The sequence below is a fragment of the Podarcis vaucheri genome (assembly GCF_965113315.1).
Source record: "Podarcis vaucheri genome assembly, chromosome: 10".
NCBI lineage: Eukaryota > Metazoa > Chordata > Lepidosauria > Squamata > Lacertidae > Podarcis > Podarcis vaucheri.
In genome coordinates this window covers 15,411,531-15,429,747 of record NC_138748.1, presented here as the reverse complement: position 1 = coordinate 15,429,747, position 18,217 = coordinate 15,411,531, and the positions used below count along the sequence as shown (strand labels likewise).

The following is an 18,217-nucleotide window of genomic DNA, read 5'->3' as shown; positions in this document are numbered from 1 at the left end:
GCAATGCCTGCTAATTATAAATTTATCCTGCCTGTAATTGTTGCCTTAGAGAATTGTGTCTACCTGAATCCTTTTAACGTTTCAGCAGCTGCTGATTTCTCTTCAAAGGAGGAAAGTAGACAATTTGTCACCGTTGGTGACCTGCCTGAAGAATGATTTTCATTGTTTTCTTGAGTTAGCCAGTAACTTTCCGTTTACATAAATGAACTGCGGATGAAGGCTCTTTGTACTAACAGTCACTGTCCTTTAAAGAACCTTCTGTAGTCTTTCTTCTGCCACATCTGCATGTTCTTTTCTTTTTTTACTTTATAATGAATATATTTTAATGAATAGAACACAGGTAAGTGAGAGTCCCATGGACTGCAAGAAGTCAAACCTATCCATTCTGAAAGAAATCAGCCCTGAGTGCTCACTGGAAGGACAGATCGTGAAGCTGAGGCTCCAATACTTTGGCCACCTCATGAGAAGAGAAGACTCCCTGGAAAAGACCCTGATGCTGGGAAAGATGGAGGGCACAAGGAGAAGGGGACGGCAGAGGACGAGATGGTTGGACAGGGTTCTTGAAGCTACCAACATGAGTTTGACCAAACTGCGGAAGGCAGTGGAAGACAGGAGTGCCTGGCGTGCTCTGGTCCATGGGGTCACGAAGAGTCAGACACAACTAAACAACAACAACAAAGGGAGCAGGATGATACAACATGCATTCACCCTTTATGGCCAACCCAATTGCTTGAGTATGCCCTGTCAATCCAACTTGGCAGCATTAAAGTAGTTAAACATACAGTAGGAGAAATATGCTGTCAAGATCCCATTCTGCCTGATGCAGGGACTGGGAGCTGACTCTTTGTTCAGAAGCTCACAAAATTCCATGCCAGCCACATGACTTTCTCCAAAGGTCACTGCTTAGTTCATCCTTTGCACATATATCCACTGAAATGCTTATTATGATGCAGTTTGTACCACATATTGAAATTACAGTGGTTCTTTGGTTCTCAAACGCCTTGGCACTCATACAACTCAGAACCCAAACACTGTAAACCCGGAAGTAAGTGTTCCAGTTTGCGACCTTTTTTGGAAGCCAAACGTACTCTGTTGTGAGTGTTACGCTTCTGGTTTGAGGGCCACACTTCTGTTTTGAGTGTTACGCTGAGGTCTGTCTGTTCTTGCTATTTATTTTGCCTTTTTGTTTTTGCGGCTCTGTTTTGTTTTGTTTTGTTTTTGTGACTGTGTGGAACCCAGTTCAGCTACTGATTGATTGTGTGACTGCAGTACATTGATTATTGCTTTCATTTTATGGATCAATGGTCTCGTTAGATAGTAAAATTCACGTTAAATTGCTGTTTTAGGGGTTGTTTTTAAAAGTCTGGAATGGATTAATTCCTTGTGCATTACTTTCTATGGGAAAGTGCGCCTTGGTTTTGTAACGTTTTGGTTTTGGAACGGACTTCCGGAAAGGATTATGTTTGAGAACCAAGGTGCCACTGTATACTGTACTGAACTTGACACCCAGCAAATTAGTGAAAATGTACAAAAGTTCTAATTTATGCTGGAAGTGTCATGAGGTAGAGGGGACCCCAATTCATATGTGGTGGTTGTGTAAATATGCTAGAGAGTATTGGGAAATGATTCACACAGAATTAAAAGAGATTCTGAAACTCACATTTCCCAAAAGATGAGATTAGGGATGATAGGTGATGACATTCCAAAAAAGGGGCACTCAATATCTTTCTGTATGTGACTGCTGCAGCCAGAATAGTATATGCGAAAAAATTGAAAGAAGAAGAGATACCCGCAAAGGAAATTTGGCAGAACAATTTGATAGAATACATAGAATTAATAACCATGACTGCAAAACTAATGAATAAGGATGAGTTGACGAGAAGAGAAGAATGGAGGTGTTTTGGAGATTATCTTAGAGGGTACAATATACAATTTAACCTGCAAGTAGGAGTTAACATAGGAGCAGCGGATAATATCAAAAAAGGAAGACGAGGAGGAAATGTAAGGAGGCTGAAGGGACTTTCTTTCACCTCTGGTGGACTTGTCCAAGAGTGAAGGCCTTCTGGGAAATGATCTACAATGAGTTAAAAAAGGTATTTAAATATACCTTTACTAAGAAACCAGAGGCCTTCCTCTTGGGCATTGTTGGCCAGAAAGTGTTAAAGAAGGACAGAACTTTTTTTATGTATGCAACTACAGCAGCAAGAATGCTCATCACAAAATATTGGAAGACACAAGATTTGCCCACACTGGAGGATTGGCAGACGCAACTGATGGACTATATGGAACTGGCCGAAATGACTAGCAGAATCCGAGATTTGGGAGAAGAAACAATGGAAGAGGATTGGAAAAAGTTTAAGGACTATCTACAAAAACAGTACAAATTGTATGAATGTTAAGAAATTGCACGATTGGGAAAAATATGGTTCCAGTAACTCGACTGAAAGATATAGAAAATTAAGTGATATGTAAGAAAAGGCCGAAACTTAAAGTAATATTTTGATTAATCTAAGTTACAACCAATTGACAAAAATTACTTGAAGTCTAGAAATATAATATTTGAGAGGTATAAAACAAGAAATGAAACAAGGTAATAAATTGCTGTTATTTTTATCACAGAGAATGCAGGGTAGGGAGATGTGAGGAAGTCCAGTTAGTTACACAAAAAAAGTGTTATAGACAGTTGTGTTTTTCTTCTTTTTTATATTGTTTGTCGGTGTAATTGTATGTTTTCTTGTTTGTTATTTCTTTGGTGAAGGGATTTTATGTGTTTGGTATGTGACTTTCTGTTCTATGTTTGAAAATTGAATAAAATATTTATTAAAAAAAACAAAAAAGGAAGACGAGGTGATAATGGGTGAAATATCAGGATATGCAGCACATCTAGATTTCCCTAGAATTCCCTAGAGATGGATTGGGAAGTCTTAGGAAAAGAGAGAAGTGATGGATACTGTACGATGTGTGTATAAAAGCTGTCAAAACTGCATAAATAAAAATAAAATTATATTGTACTGGGCAGAACCACTAAGCTAGCTTCCCAGCAGGCAGGTTGCCATAGAAGCCAACTCCTAGAGGCCGATGTCCCTTTGGCCTCCCCAATAAAATATTTGAAGGGGCCACCCCCCCCCAAAGTTAATGGGCACTGCCATTCAAATTGTGTACCTTCACCACTCTTGTGAAGGATTATGTGGAGCAGGGCTTATCTGGACCCCCCAATATTTTATTCGTTGGCACTTCTGAGGGGTTGCTGTTGCTTACTGGAATGGAGAAGGGTTAGGGTGAGGCAGCAGGGAGGTTGGTGCTGTGAAAATGGAGCCAACCTGCTGGTCCCACCGGTGCATTGACCCTGCGTTGACCTACTTTCCCCATTGCCCCTCTTCCTCTCGGTAAGCAATAATGACCCACCTGCTTGGAAGTTTGCATAGCATCTCCACTCCACCAGGTGAACCGCTTCTGCTAACACATGAAAGATGCCATAGGTTGTATATGCACCCATTTGTATTGGGTTTCATACTAGGACAACTGCTATTGCAGCCCACCATAATAAATAGTTCCAGGGACTATATTTTGAGAGACATCCCTTTTCTACTCAGGACTAGCAAGTAGGGGAAAACAAACTGCATCAGGAAGTGTCTTGGGTTGGGGATTTTGTTTGGTGGTGTGGGGATAGAGGAACTGGCGCCTGCATAGCATAGATAGACTTTTTAAAGTGTTAGCCATAGCAGGTAGCTCCTGATTGGACTCACTGGGTAGCAAAATTACTCTGAAACCACTTTGTCTGTGGTGTAGATATGCCTAGTGATTCATTATTTTCTATCTTCAGAAAACCTTTCCCCTGAAGGAACATAAAACAGATCATGATTTTTCAGCAAAAGGAACTATTGGTCACACAAGGTAATGATCTCTCTGACTCTGAGTGAAAAGTTAATTCTGATGGATTTTTTTAAAAAAGATATCCTCCACCTGCAGGCAGCACACTTTAGCTGCTGAAGTGTAAGGAAGGGTGAAACCATTTTTTAAAGGTGTGTGAATTTATGAGCTTGCATATGCCTAGCGCTGCTAAAATATCTGCCCTCAGCTACATGTTGACCTGATTTGAACGTTATTTCTGTAGCTGCAAAATCACCATCATGTGATCTGAACACGTACATTTAAATTTGGGGATATTTCACTAGAGTGCTTCTGTCACATGGTCACATGTGGGGCCTGCCTGGTCTTTTTACATGAGTAGAATGTGTGCTTTTATTTAAAATGCATCTCTGGGTTATTTATGGGGCATAGGAATTCATTCATTATTATTATTTTCAAAATATAGTCCAGCCCCCCACATGGTCTGAGGGACAGTGGACTGGCCCATGGCTGAAAAAGGTTGCTGACCCCTGGGAAAAACAAATGCCAGCTCTCACCACATGAAACCACATGCATTTATGAATATTTGTTGGCAGTATTCAGATGAGGTGAATTAATGTTCACAACATTAATTTGACAAATGGGCTCAAAACATTAAGCCTACTTCAGCTACTGAATTGTGTGCACACGTGTGAGAGAGAAAGAGGAAGGAAGGAAGGAAAGAAGGATCACAACTGAGAAACACTCCCTGGTCCTCACTGCTATTCTTTCATTTGATCTTCTTTACCACCTGTAGGAACATGAACAAGCTTTCTATAACACTTATATTACATGCATGTTCAAAAGCACACTAGTGCAAGTAGATAAATAGGTACCGCTGTGGCAGGAAGGTAAACAGCATTCCTGAGCGCTCTGGTACTTGTCACAGTTCTCTGTGCGCCAGTAGCACTTTAGTCCTGCTGGCCAAATGACCCAGAAAGCTGTCTGTGGACAAACACTGGCTCCCTCGGCCTGAAAAGCGCGTTGAGTGCTGCACCCTATAGATGCCTTTGACTGGACTTAACCGTCCAGGAGTCTTTTACCTATCAGGTGTAGAAATCATATGCATGAAAGCACTATACAAAGGATGTCAGAGACAGCAGCACTCATGCTATTTTCAGGGATTGTCTGAATATCTTCTTCCTTTCGCAAGCTATAGTTTTCGCCCTCTGGTTTGCACTAAAGAACCCAACAGACAGAAAACTGCATTATCTTCTGCAGGATGGTTTGCAATAACACCCATGAATCTTAAGATTTAGACCTGGAAACAATGTATTTCTCCACCACACTGCTATTCTAATTAGAATGCCAAAACTGAAATTTACTACACATGCTCATGTGCCACATTCCAATGAGGTGTGGAGCAGAGAAGGTGCTCCACAGCAGAGAATCCATCTGTGAATAAACAGAATTCTGCCTATGAAATGAAATGCCTCTACGGAAGGAAACACCCCTGCCATTTATCACCCTGATTTATCTCCTTTGAAATTTCACTCCAGTTTCCCAATCATTCCACCTGCTCTTGTAATTTATACAATTGGAAGGGATCCTCATCCAACCCCCAGCTATTCAGGAATCTCAGGACAGGTAGCCATCCAACCACTACCTAAAAGCCTCCAAGTGAGGAGAGTCCATCCACCACATCTTGTGGGAGTCTGTTCCACTGTCAAACAGCTCTTATTGTCAGAAAGTTCTTCCTGATCCTTAGTCCAAATCTCCTTTTTTGTAACTTGAAGCCATTGCTTTGGGTCCTAGCCTTTGGAGCAAGAGAAAGCAGGCTGGTTCCATTCTCCATGTGACAGCTCTTTAAATATTTGAAGATGACTATCATATCTCCTCTTAGCCTCCACTTTACCAGGCTAAAGAGACCCAATTCCCTCAAATATTCCTCATAAGGCTCGGTTTCCAGACCCTTGATCACCGTAGTTACCCTCCTCTGCACACGTTCCAGCTTGTCAATATTCTTCTTAAATTGTGGTGCCCAAATCAGGACACAGTACTCCAGGTGTGGTCTGACCGCACAGAATACAGTGGTACCTCGGGTTATAGATGCTTCAGGTTACAGATTATTCAGGTTATAGACTCTGCTAATCCAGAAATAGGTTAAGAACTTTGCTTCAGGATGAGAACAGAAATCGTGTTCCAGAGGCCCCATTAGCTAAAGTGGTACCTCAGGTTAAGAACAGTTTCAGGTTAAGAATGGATCTCCAGAACGAATTAAGTTCTTAACCAGAGGTACCACTGTACGAACAGGATATTATAAAGGTACTTCCCCCTTCCTTCCTTCCTTCCTTCCTTCCTTCCTTCCTTCCTTCCTTCCTTCATGGGCTTTTCTTTCTTTTAGTTAATAATGTAATTAAAAGCTTAATGCAACATAGAAATGCCCATTAATACTTTGCCTTAGGGTTGATTCATACAGCTGACTGCCTTCCACAACTTTTGCATGCATCTAATAGGGCTTGCGAGTGGTCTGCTCATATGAGCCGCGAAATGCCGGAGGAAGGGATGTACGCAAAGCCACAGCAGTGACTTTGTTGAGGAAGGGGGCGAAAACTTGGAAATCTCCAGTCAGAAGCACAGAATAAGCTCCCACCACCCTATTAAGCCCTACTGAATATAAACAGTGAATAATGGAATGCATAAATTATACCAGATTTATTTGTAAAAATACTTGCAAACCACAATGTCATTAAAAATATCAAAGCAGTGTACAACACACACTCACAGAGAGAGAAAAGATCAAAATCACAGATCAGCTAACTTCAATAGAAGGGGGGAGTTTTGCCTTAAATTTTATCTGCATGAGCCTGCAGGCACAGAAAACTTTTCAGCATTTATAATGATGATGATGATGATGATGATGATGAAGGTGCCTTTGAGTCTCTGTAGGAAGAACATTCCACAACTACCTTTTGATATCAGATGAGCATCACCTACTCTGGGGACAATCAAATACACACCTACAGATTATCTCAGTGATTGAGGTAGGATGTTCAGTAAAAACCAGGATACTCCAAAGATGTTGAGCTTTTTCTCCCCAACAAAAACACCAAAAACTCATGATTTTTCGATTGATTTGTCTAAGATCCAACAAGGCACCACCTTTCGGAAATTTCCCCCAGACATCAATTCCGCCTTTGGAATCATAGGAAAAACGGTGAGGAGAGGTAAAAGGTAAAGGACCCCTGGACGGTTAAGTCCAGTCAAAGGTGACTATGGGGTTGCGGCACTCATTTCACTTTTCAGGCCGAGGGAGCTGGTGTTTGTCTACAGACAGCTTTCTGGGTCATGTGGCCAGCATGACTAAACCGCTTCTGCCACAACAGAACACCGTGACGGAAACCAGAGCACACGGAAACGCCGTTTACCTTCCCGCCACAGTGGTGCCTATTTATCTACTTGCACTAGTGTGCTTTTGAAGTGCTAGGTTGGCAGAAGCTGGGACAGAGCAACAGGAGCGCACTCCATTGCACAGATTCAAACCGCCAACCTTCTGATCAGCATGCCCAAGGAGCTCAGTGGTTTAGACCACAGCGCCACCTGCGTCCCTAAAACAGAGATAGGCTACTCTATTCTCCAAATGTTGCTGGATTAATAATAATAATAATAATAATAATAATAATAATAATAATAATTTATTTATACCCAGCCGGGCTCAGGGTGGCTAACACCAGTAAAATTGCAATAAAAACATAATGGGGGGGACAATTTAAAATACAGGTTAGAATGCAATTTAAAATGCAGCCTCATTTTAAAAGTAGCTCATAAATCAAAACTGTAAGGGGAGGGAAACAGAAAGACCAGACTGAGTCTAAACCCAAGGCCAGGCGGAACAGCTCTGTCTTGCAGGCCCTGCAGAAAGATGTCAAGTCTCGCAGGGCCCTAGTCTCTTGTGACAGAGCATTCCACCAAGTTGGGGCCAGTACTGAAAAGGCCCTGGCCCTAGTTGAGACCAATTTAACCACCTTGCGACGTGGGACCTCCAAAGTGTTGTCATTTGTGGACCTTAAGGTCCTCTGATTACCAGGAGAGGTGGTCCCGTAGGTACGTGCGTCCTAGGCCGCATTAACAAGTTTCATCATCCCTGATAATTGTCCCTGCTGGCTGGCACTGATGGCAGTTGTAGTTTAACAACATCTGGCATGTACCATGTTGGGTTCTCCTCCACTAAATCGCAGAATGGCCTAGGTTTTCACTCTAAAGTCCAGAAATCAGAGACTGGCATCTTAGCAATTGTTTGACACCATTTTATTTGAAGAAAGCACATAAAACATAGGAACCCTTTATCTTGAAGATTACAGATTACAGACAAATAATTCTAGTACTACACTTTGCTCCAGAGGAGTAGCTTTAGCAGTAGGCCGGCCAACCAATTCTATTGCTGCTTTGCTATTGCCCCAAGGAGGTATCTATTCCGTACACATTGCCTGCTTATCCTTGGTAAGGAAAGCGGTTGACAGCTTAATCACTTTATAAAGCTGCCTTGGAGCAAAATATGTCTATATGAATGAATGTTTCAGTTTTGCCTGAATCCACAGAAGTCCAACACCTTAGAAGAGAAATGCATGCTAAGGCTCTCATAAAGTACAATGCTTAGGGGGTGGTTATGCAATATGCTCCCCTCTGCTTGATCAGCAGGCAGAAGTGTTGTGTGACAGCTGCATTTCTTTCGGGAGGAAGACTACTCATGGGAAGTGCAGGGGAAAGCTCTATGAACCCTGCTGATGCTGCTCTTAGAATGTACATTCAAGAATGGGAGAAAACCCGTAAAATACATAGCACAAGCTCACATCAGTGCCTAGGTACTCCCATGACTCCCCATGCAAAAACCTGTGAGGGCATCTTGAGATCAACTATCCTGTGAGATGGATAAGCTGGGAGATCACATATTCTGGGAAGTGAGCAAGTGTGTGTGTAAAATTTAGCTTTTAGTCCTGTTATGCTTGTAGATGTTATTTCATAGTTATATTTTGCATTGTCACATTTCAGAAATCCGTACTGTGAAAGCTGCCTATGGGGCATGCTTTGCTTGAAAATTTGGCAGAGAAATATTTCAAATAAAGAAAAATCAAACAAACGTGGCCAGCATACAAGACCCATTCTAACTTATCTAAAAGGTAAAGGATCCTGGTCAAAGGTGAATATGGGGTTACAGCACTCACCTCGCTTTCAGGCCGAGGGAGCTGGTGTTTGTCCACAGACAGCTTTCGAGGTCATATGGCCAGCATGACTAAACCGCTTCTGACACAATTGGTCACCATGACGGAAACCAGAGCACATGGGAACACTGTCTACCTTCCCATTGCAGCAGTACCTACTTATCTGCTTGCACTGGTGTGCTTTCGAACTGCTAGGTTCACAGGAGCTGGGACAGAGAAAGGGGAGCTCACCCCATCGTGGGGATTTGAACCTCTGACCTTCTGATCAGCAAACCCAAGAGGCTAAGTGGTTTGGACCACAGAGCCACTCACGTCTAACCTATCTACTGTACTTTGGGAGAGGTAAAGGCAGTGGCAAGAAACTGGTGCAAAAAGTGACTGGACCTGAAGGAATGGGTTTCCCAAACCCAAAACTGACTGTGAAGGCAGTTTGAAAACTGCACCAAAATCCCTATTTTTCCTTAGCTAAAATCTATTAACATGAGCTCTGAGTCAATGTATAAACAAAAACCCGGCTGTGCTCGAAGCTCTCTCTCCCTTATCAGTCCGTGGCAGCAATGAGTGACCTTGCCAAGTTCCAGTAGAGCAGGGATGATGTGTGTGTGCCTTATCTTATGTGCTGACCACAAAAGACGCACAGACCCAATCTGGGAACAGCGCCAGAGCGTGTTCCCGGAGATGATGACCTATTCTTCCCAGATAAGAGTAGGAAGAGGAAGATCCTTTTATGGTCAGAAGTACAGGAAGGAAGATCCTTTTTATGGTTGAGAATCCCAGAGCAGGAACATATGTGATGTCAACCTGCGTACATAGGCTGACGTGGTTGGGTTCCTAGGGAAGGAGGGAGAGGGTGCCTGGAGGATATATATACTGCATGAAACTTCTGATTTCTTTGGACTTGCTGTGGACTTAATCACGCAAGTGCCTTCTGCTATCCAGAGAGCAGAATAAACTCTTTCTTGGCATCAACCCCGGTGTCATTTGACTTCCTTCCTCCTGTCCCGGAGCAACGCAGACCCAATCGGTGAACTCCAATAAGGCTACAGACCCAATGCAGAATTCTAGTCTGATAAACTTCTGACATAATGAATAGACTCATATAATGAGGTCACTCAGATAGAAGCTGGTTCATTCAACTTATTTCCAATGTGGTATGTGGGGGGATATCTATCCAAAGGTGTATAATTCCGTGCCACCCTACCAACACTGATGAAGTTGCCTACCTTGATGGGTTGAGACCATGTGGCAATGCAGTCGGGGCCACACAGCTGCACCAGTAGGAGCACTGCTGCCAATCCAGTGCTCTCAAGCAGCCTCAAGCTTGACACTTCACACTTAGGTAAGCAGCAGTGAGGATGGTATCATGAGACGACTCTGCAATTTTATCACACCACATACACCTAAACTGCATCTATGATCTTTTAGCAGCTCTGAGGATGCTGCTGCATGCAGCTTCTACATAGTGAGTGTAACATGTAGACACTCCAAAATATTCAGAGGATTGCCTTTGAAGATTTGTGAAATTTTCATAATAATGATGTTCAGAGTCTACTGAGGTTGTATAAACATGCTGTCCAAAATCTGTGGAGAAGAGCTGGTAAGTCTTATGGAAATGGGAACCTCGGAAAATTTGCCTTCCTGCCATTGTCCACCTCACCTGCTTTCCCTTCCGGCCAGTGACAACAACCTTCCGAAACACAATTGTGGCAGGATTGTGTGCAATCAAAGAAAGCAAGACCTTCCACAGCACATATCTGCTTCTTTCTAACAGAATCATACTCGGGTGTGCTTATACTTGTCCTTATTTATAATTTTAGAAAACATGAAACACACAGGTTTATGAACCAAATGACCAGCAAATGTTATTTATATTCTATTTTTCCCCGCTCGCTACAAATCTAGGGCACCAGCAGCTAAATATATAACATCACAACAGCCTAGGTCCACATTTTACATTGTTCTACAGAGTTCCCATCGGTCACAAGTTTTATCATTCCAATAAAGCACTCTGAAATGTTATAGAAACTGAAGACTCTCAGTTTTCCATATGTGACTGGATCAGTCACTGAAACACCTCTACATGGAAAAACCAACTGATTCTGTTTTCAATATGCCTTGCTTTCTGTTGGACTGCTAGATGTCTCAGAACCAAACAAAATAGCATAAACTGCTGGATTTTTATTGAGAAAATGACAAATAATCACTCTATACCCTCATCCCGTGACAAAGTACTGATGTGTTACCCCCATTAAGATTGCACTGAGTGAAATGATTTTCCACGTTCAAATTGTAAGTTATGGAAACACAGCTAAACAAAATCCAATGTCATATCAATTATATCGGTTCACTGTGCTACAGAGAGTATGATCGCTCTGCTGCCATGAAAGTGTCACAGAATATTACATGGATGAAGCCGTTGGGGGAATAAAATTTTCCTTACGACACAAGCACAAGTAAACAGGAGTCATTAAAGCAGCCATCGTATGTTTCATTATTCAAAGATCAGATATTATCCTTTAAAAGCAGAGGGTGCGTGTTTCTCCAGTTTATCAACCTTTTGCATTTGTACCTTCATGCACTAAGGCTATATCAACAACAATTTTTCAGAGTTCACGGGTTAAACAAGAAACCAACTTTAAACAGTGACTATCCAAGCAAAGGGTCTCCACTTCAAAATAATAAAGGAGATAGCTATTATGGTCCCTTCCTTGTGAAGGTTTGAGAGTTGAGCATCGTTCCCAAGGAAGATATTCCAAAGCATTGGGAAAGAATAAGTTAGCAAGAGGGAGACAGATTACTTTTTCTAACACATGAGGTCTCAAAGCCTGAGCTTTTGTTTGCTTCACACTCACAGCTTTTCAACCCTGTTTTGTTTATCACTTGAAGCCTGGGGTTCCTCATATGGAAATTCCCAAAGAAAGAAAGAAACAGAACGAGCATTTATTAGGAGAGGAAACATTGCCTAGCACAGCAAACGTGCCTATCAACCCATCTATGCCTTTATTTATTTATTTCCCCTTTCTGGTGCATTACCTGAAGCAAAAGCAGTTTCCACTTGGAAGCTAAATTGAAAATGACCTTGTGCTTTTTGCTTTTTTCTCTTTTTTTACAAAAAGAGAAGGCGGCTGGCAGCTGAGGTCACTGGAGTATAGTGTGATCGACAGTGCAAGTCTTCCTATAGTTTGCAGGCATGTCTGGCAAAAGGAATTATACTGTAAAGAACCTTCTGTCATTTGCTTTGAAAGCAACATTAAAAAAAAAATCTAATCTAGCACAACTCTGGTTTTGCAGGAGCTTTTAAGAAATGTCTTTCACCCTCCTGTTCTTTTCCTCAAACTAATACACATTAAGCAATACTAACCATATTTTCCTAGCAGGTAGCTCCCAGCTGCAAAATATTGTTTTTCCACATAAAGGTAAAGGTAAAAGGACCCCTGACCATTAGGTCCAGTCGTAGCCGACTCTGGGGTTGCGGCGCTCATCTCGCTTTATTGGCCGAGGCGGCCGGTGTACAGCTTCCAGGTCATGTGGCCAGGATGACTAAGCCGCTTCTGGCAAACCAGAGCAGCGCACGGAAATAAGCAGGAGCTGCTTCTAGAACAGTCATTTTCCACTCCATTGTTGTGATTGACAGGGACTTATTTTTAACTTCTATCTTTCACAGGCAAAGCTTAGGTGGGGGAAAAATAAAACCAACGTTTCAAAGTAGGTGGGAAAACATACTGTGTGTGTGTGTCTGTGTGTGTTTTAAGGGAAAGAGTGACTTCTGTGTTTGAAAGTGTCCTATATAGAGATGAAAACACATCTTGTCACTTCTGAAGTATATTTAGAGAAGTTAAAAATAGTGCAAACGTACCATTGAAGTTCACCGCCCGGATGTAACTAAGCAGCTCTTTGCCATCGACGGTGCTCATGCGTGGACACAGGCCAATATATCCAGGACAAATATCTTTATGCATGTTGTGCAGTGCATACGCCATAGAGTACACAGCATCAATGACAAACTGGACCTTTCCTTCTTGTTCGTAAGAAGAGTCCCTTGCAATTCGTTCTAATCCTGCAGGGGGGAAGGGAAGCAAACAAACCAGATGATTAATGTGCTTTATTTTATAGCTTCTGCAAAGTTACTTAAAGGTAAAGGTAAAGGGACCCCTGACCAATAGGTCCAGTCATGACCGACTCTGGGGTTGCGGCGCTCATCTCACTATATTGGCGTACAGCTTCTGGGTCATGTGGCCAGCATGACTAAGCCGCTTCTGGCAAACCAGAGCAGCGCACGGAAATGCCGTTTACATTCCCGTCAGAGCGGTACCTATTTATCTACTTGTACTTTGATGTGCTTTCGAACTGCTAGGTTGGCAGGAGCAGGGACAAAGCAACGAGAGCTCACCTGGTCACGGGGATTCGAACCACCGACCTTCTGATCGGCAAGTCCTAGGCTCTGTGGTTTAACCCACAGCGCCACCCGTGTTCCGTAAAATTACTTACATGCACCTAAAAAAAAAGTGTGTATACCGTATATATTTAATTCACTTCTTTATTTAATTCACGTTTCTGAGCACAATTCAAAGTGTTGGTGCTGACCTTTAAAGCCCTAAACAGCCTCGTCCCGGTATACCTGAAGGAGCATCTCCACCCCCACCGTTCAGCTCAGACACTGAGGTCCAGCTCCAGGGGCCTTCTGGTGGTTCCCTCACTGTGAGAAGTGAGGTTACAGGAACCAGGCAGAGGGCCTTCTTGGTAGTTGTGCCGGCGCTGTGGAATGCCCTCCCACCAGATGTCAAGGAAATAAACAACTATCTGACTTTCAGAAGACATCTGAAGGCAGCCCTGTTTAGAAAAGTTTTTAATGTTTGACGTTTTATTGTGCTTTTAATATTCTGTTGGGAGCTGCCCAGCATGGCCGGGGAAACCCAGCCAGATGGGCGGGGTATAAATAATAAATTACCATCATCATCATTTTTTTTTTTGCATGCTGCCTTTCCACAGTTAAAACAATGCTCCAGGCGTCTTACAATATGAAAAGACTGACATAATTACAAACATAGCAAAGTAGTCAAAAATAAACAAAACACATCAAAAACTACATGACCGAACTGAACAATTTCCACAGAAAAATAAAGATACAAAACGTTAATACAGTGGTATGTCGGGTTAAGTACTTAATTAGTTCCGGAGGTCTGTACTTAACCTGAAACTGTTCTTAACCTGAAGCACCACTTTAGCTAATGGGGCCTCCTGCTGCTGCCGCGCCACCGGAGCACGATTTCTGTTCTCATCCTGAAGCAAAGTTTTTAACCTGAAGCACTATTTCTGGGTTAGCAGAGTCTGTAACCTGAAGCGTATGTAACCTGAAGCGTATGTAACCCGAGGTACCACTGTATCGGTAATATCAGTTAATATCAGTAACAAGAGCAAACACTCCCAACAAAACTTCCCTCAAAGGACCCCAGTCCTCGCTGGGCAGCAGCCATCCTTATGACGCTTGTCAGGTCCCGCCCTGAGCCAGGCAGAGAGTGGCATGAACAGGGCCCTCAGGCCCTTGTTATTGGTATTGTTATCATTACTAAGAATATTTATACAAGAATATTTATACAAGATCTGGACAATGCAGCCACATTCAAAAACATTTGCATGGGTAAGTGGAAATAACATGGGTTTGCCTCGTTTTTGGACTTCCCTCCTATTGTCAGACAAGCACAACCACAGAGGATTTCTGGAACGAGCGGACCTGGTTTGGTCTATGGTACAGCCAAGTCTTCCATAGATGGCAGTTGCTAAGCAACAGCCTCTCACAATGGACCTCTGCACCAAGAGAGTGGGGCAGATTACCTGGATCCTGCTCACACCATGATGGAAGCAGGTTTTGGGGGCTTTTTTGGGTTTTTTTGACAAATGTGATTGCAAAATTTAAAACTATTGCCAAACATAAGTTTTTGTCTTCTAAGACTAGATACACACTGCCAGCCAAAACAAGGCCTTTTTTTTTACCCAAAAAAATAAACAACGTAAGACAGAAATATGACCCTCTCCAGTTATTGTACACTGAGCCACCCTTATAAACTCATTCTGGGATGGTAAATAATGAGAACATTTCAAGGAGGAGTGCCTAGCTACATAGACTGTTTCCAAAGCCTCTGTTTTCAGCTTAGTGACTCTTACTGAACAGCTGGCTAAAGTTATTTATAGGATATTTTTACAGCATTCTGTCAGTCTGTTTTAAATGAAATGGAGAGAATACCTTTATTTTTCCCCCTACATCTATTGTCTGATAAACATAACATGCTGGAAGGAAACTGTATTTCGTGCCAAGAGGTGCCACCATCTTCCACTGTGTTTAAGGCTGCCTTATGCTTCACTATTTTTAAACAGGAGCAGCAAAAGCGTGGCAGACAGAAAACCGAGGTCAACACATAACCTATTTCAGTTTTTAGGGAGAATGTGAAGTTGCCAACATTCAGATTCAGCTGTCTTGGCAGAGCGTTAATGTTGTTTTTTGTTATTGTTTGTTTGTTGTTTGTTATTGAGAAACCCTTGCATTATTATTTTTTAAAGCAAACCCATTAGATACTGACAAATATTGTGGGTTGCATCCAATTAAATCTTTTCATACATTGTGGTCTTGTTGAGAACCGCCATGAGACCTCCTGGTATAGGGTATATAAGTTGAAATAATAATAATAATAATAATAATAATAATAATAATAATAATAATAATAATATGTTCACTTCAATAGTTCTACTCTGAGTAGAAGCCAACTGCCCAAGGAAGAAGCCAACACATCACATATTACTTAACACAAAAAGTCACAATATATCTAATTCTTAAATCACTTATATTCTGGGTGTTTTGTTTGGTTTTTCATCCCAGTGCACTATTAAATGGATTACATACAAAATCTGTCTTTAATTTATTTTGCTTCATATGTGCAAACATTTAGTAAATTTGCTCATTTTAGCTGTTATCCATAATCTGCCTAATCACAGCTATTCAAAAGGAAGTTCCCCCCTTTTCAGCCACTACGAAAAAGCCACTTTCACAAAATCCTCTCTTATTTTAAGTGCACAGATGTAGCTCCTTCATTCCTCTCGCTGGTCACAGCTCATTTACTTTTCAGCCATGGGCTTGCTGCTAATGAGATAAGAAAAACTGACACCAGATGATCTCCAGGTAAATGCATACTAATCATGCCATAACAAATCTGTTATTGTTATCCATTATTATCAGAATTAGTAAGAGAACAACTGTGGGCTCTCTTGTCTTCAAAGATGGAGTCCTGTTGAAAGTTCTTTCTGTTTCAACAATGAAATCAATGGAATGGTCACTTCAGAGTTTTCGGCGTTCGGGAGCCAAAACGTTCAGGAACTAAGCAGTTTGAACTAAGGTGTTCAAAAACCAAGGTACAACTGAAAATGGTCTGTATTCGGATACTTTTCATAAGAAATTATACGGCAGTGAGAAACAACTACACTGGTACGTTGGTTCTCAAACACCTTGGTTCTCAAACGCTTTGGTTTTCAAATGCCAAGAACCTGGAAGTAAGTGTTCCAGTTTTCGAACGTTTTTCGGAAGCCGAACGTCCAATGCAGCTGTCGGCTATTGTTTCTGGGGCGCCTGCACCAATCAGAAGCTGCGTCTTGGTTTTCGAACATTTTGGAAGTCAAACGGACTTCCAGAACAGATTACGTTTGGCGCTTTTGTTCTTCCTATTTATTTTGCGTTTTTGTTTTTGAGGCTTTTTCAGTTAATGTGTTTTTGTGACTTTGTGGAACCCAGTTCAGCTACTGATTGCTTGTTTAACTGTGTGACTGCGGAAATCGATAAAAGCCCCCCATCCAAACATTGACTATCATCAGTGCAGGTAAGGGGGAAAATTATTTTATTTTTTATCATCTACAATACTGTCTGATTTATTTTATAGTACAGTACATTGATTATTGCTTTCATTTTATGGATAAATGGTCTCGTTAGACAATTCATGTTAAATTGCTGTTTTAGTGGTTGCAAGTCTGGAACAGATTTATCGGTGATGCACTACTTTCTATGGGAAAGCGCACCTTGGTTTTGGAACGCTTTGTTTTTGGAATGGACTTCTGGAATGTACAGTGGTACCCAGGTTAAGTACTTAATTCATTCCGGAGGTCCGTACTTAACCTGAAACTGTTCTTAATATGAAGCACCACTTTAGCTAATGGGGCCTCCTGCTGCTGCCTCGCTGCCAGAGCACGATTTCTGTTGTCATCCTGCAGCAAAGTTCTTAACCTGAAGCACTATTTCTGGGTTAGCGGAGTCTGTAACCTGAAGCGTATGTAACCTGAAGCATATGTAACCCGAGGTACCACTGTATTAAGCTTGAGAACCAAGGTACCACTGTAATTGATCAATCGTATTTATTCTTCACCTTTTACTCCAAGGAACTCAAGGTGGAATATGTGCCCCCCCCCCATTTAACCCCCACAGCAATCCTGAGAGGCAGTGACAGATAGCTTTATGGACAAGTGGGAATTTTGACCTTGATCTCCCAAGTCCTAGTCCATCACTCTAACCAATACACCCCCACTGGTTCTAAATAAACACCAGAATGTGTTTCCTGTATCAGGCAAGCCTATATTTTTATTGTGTTAAACAATTTTTTTAAAAAAGATGTTTTTTCTTGAAAATTAATATCCAATATGCTCTTCCACCCAAAAGGAAAACATGTTTGTTCTTTAGCACTACTAAAAATATATGAGGTGTAAATGTTTCCACTCTGACACATGCATATTGAGCACTTCCCTTTTAGTCATAAACACATAATCTTGTAAACCTCACAGCTTCAAAACATCAGTAATATAAAATAATTGCAGAACCGTATCCCAATGTCATTAGCGGAAATGTCAAAAACATATTCAAATTATCTGCAGGAATGGGATGGGGGCAGTGCTTTTTTCTGGGGGGATGCAGGGGTACACATACCCCCAAACATTTTGTGAATCTTTGTACTTTTGTCCATTTACTGTATTTATTTTTCCCAATTTGAACCATAAAAAGGTGATTTTCTTGACTCAAAATGAGAGTACCCCTAAACATTTTTTTAGAAAGAAAAGCATAGGCTGGTGGGGGAAAGAGAGAGAGGAAATGGGGGGAAAGGTATTCTTATGTTGAATTTACAGTTATTTCAATATCAAAA

At 41.7% G+C, this 18,217-nt stretch overlaps 1 protein-coding gene across 3 annotated transcripts in view; it reads right to left on the bottom strand.

Moving 5' to 3' along the window:
• Positions 1-18,217, bottom strand: part of GRM8 (glutamate metabotropic receptor 8) — a 585,307-nt gene that overhangs the window by 188,049 nt on the left and 379,041 nt on the right. For all 3 annotated transcript variants that reach the window (XM_082239575.1, XM_082239577.1, XM_082239576.1), the window contains exon 7: positions 12,904-13,104. In XM_082239575.1, the coding sequence (XP_082095701.1) occupies positions 12,904-13,104 (201 nt within the window). The remainder of the gene's footprint in view (positions 1-12,903; positions 13,105-18,217) is intronic.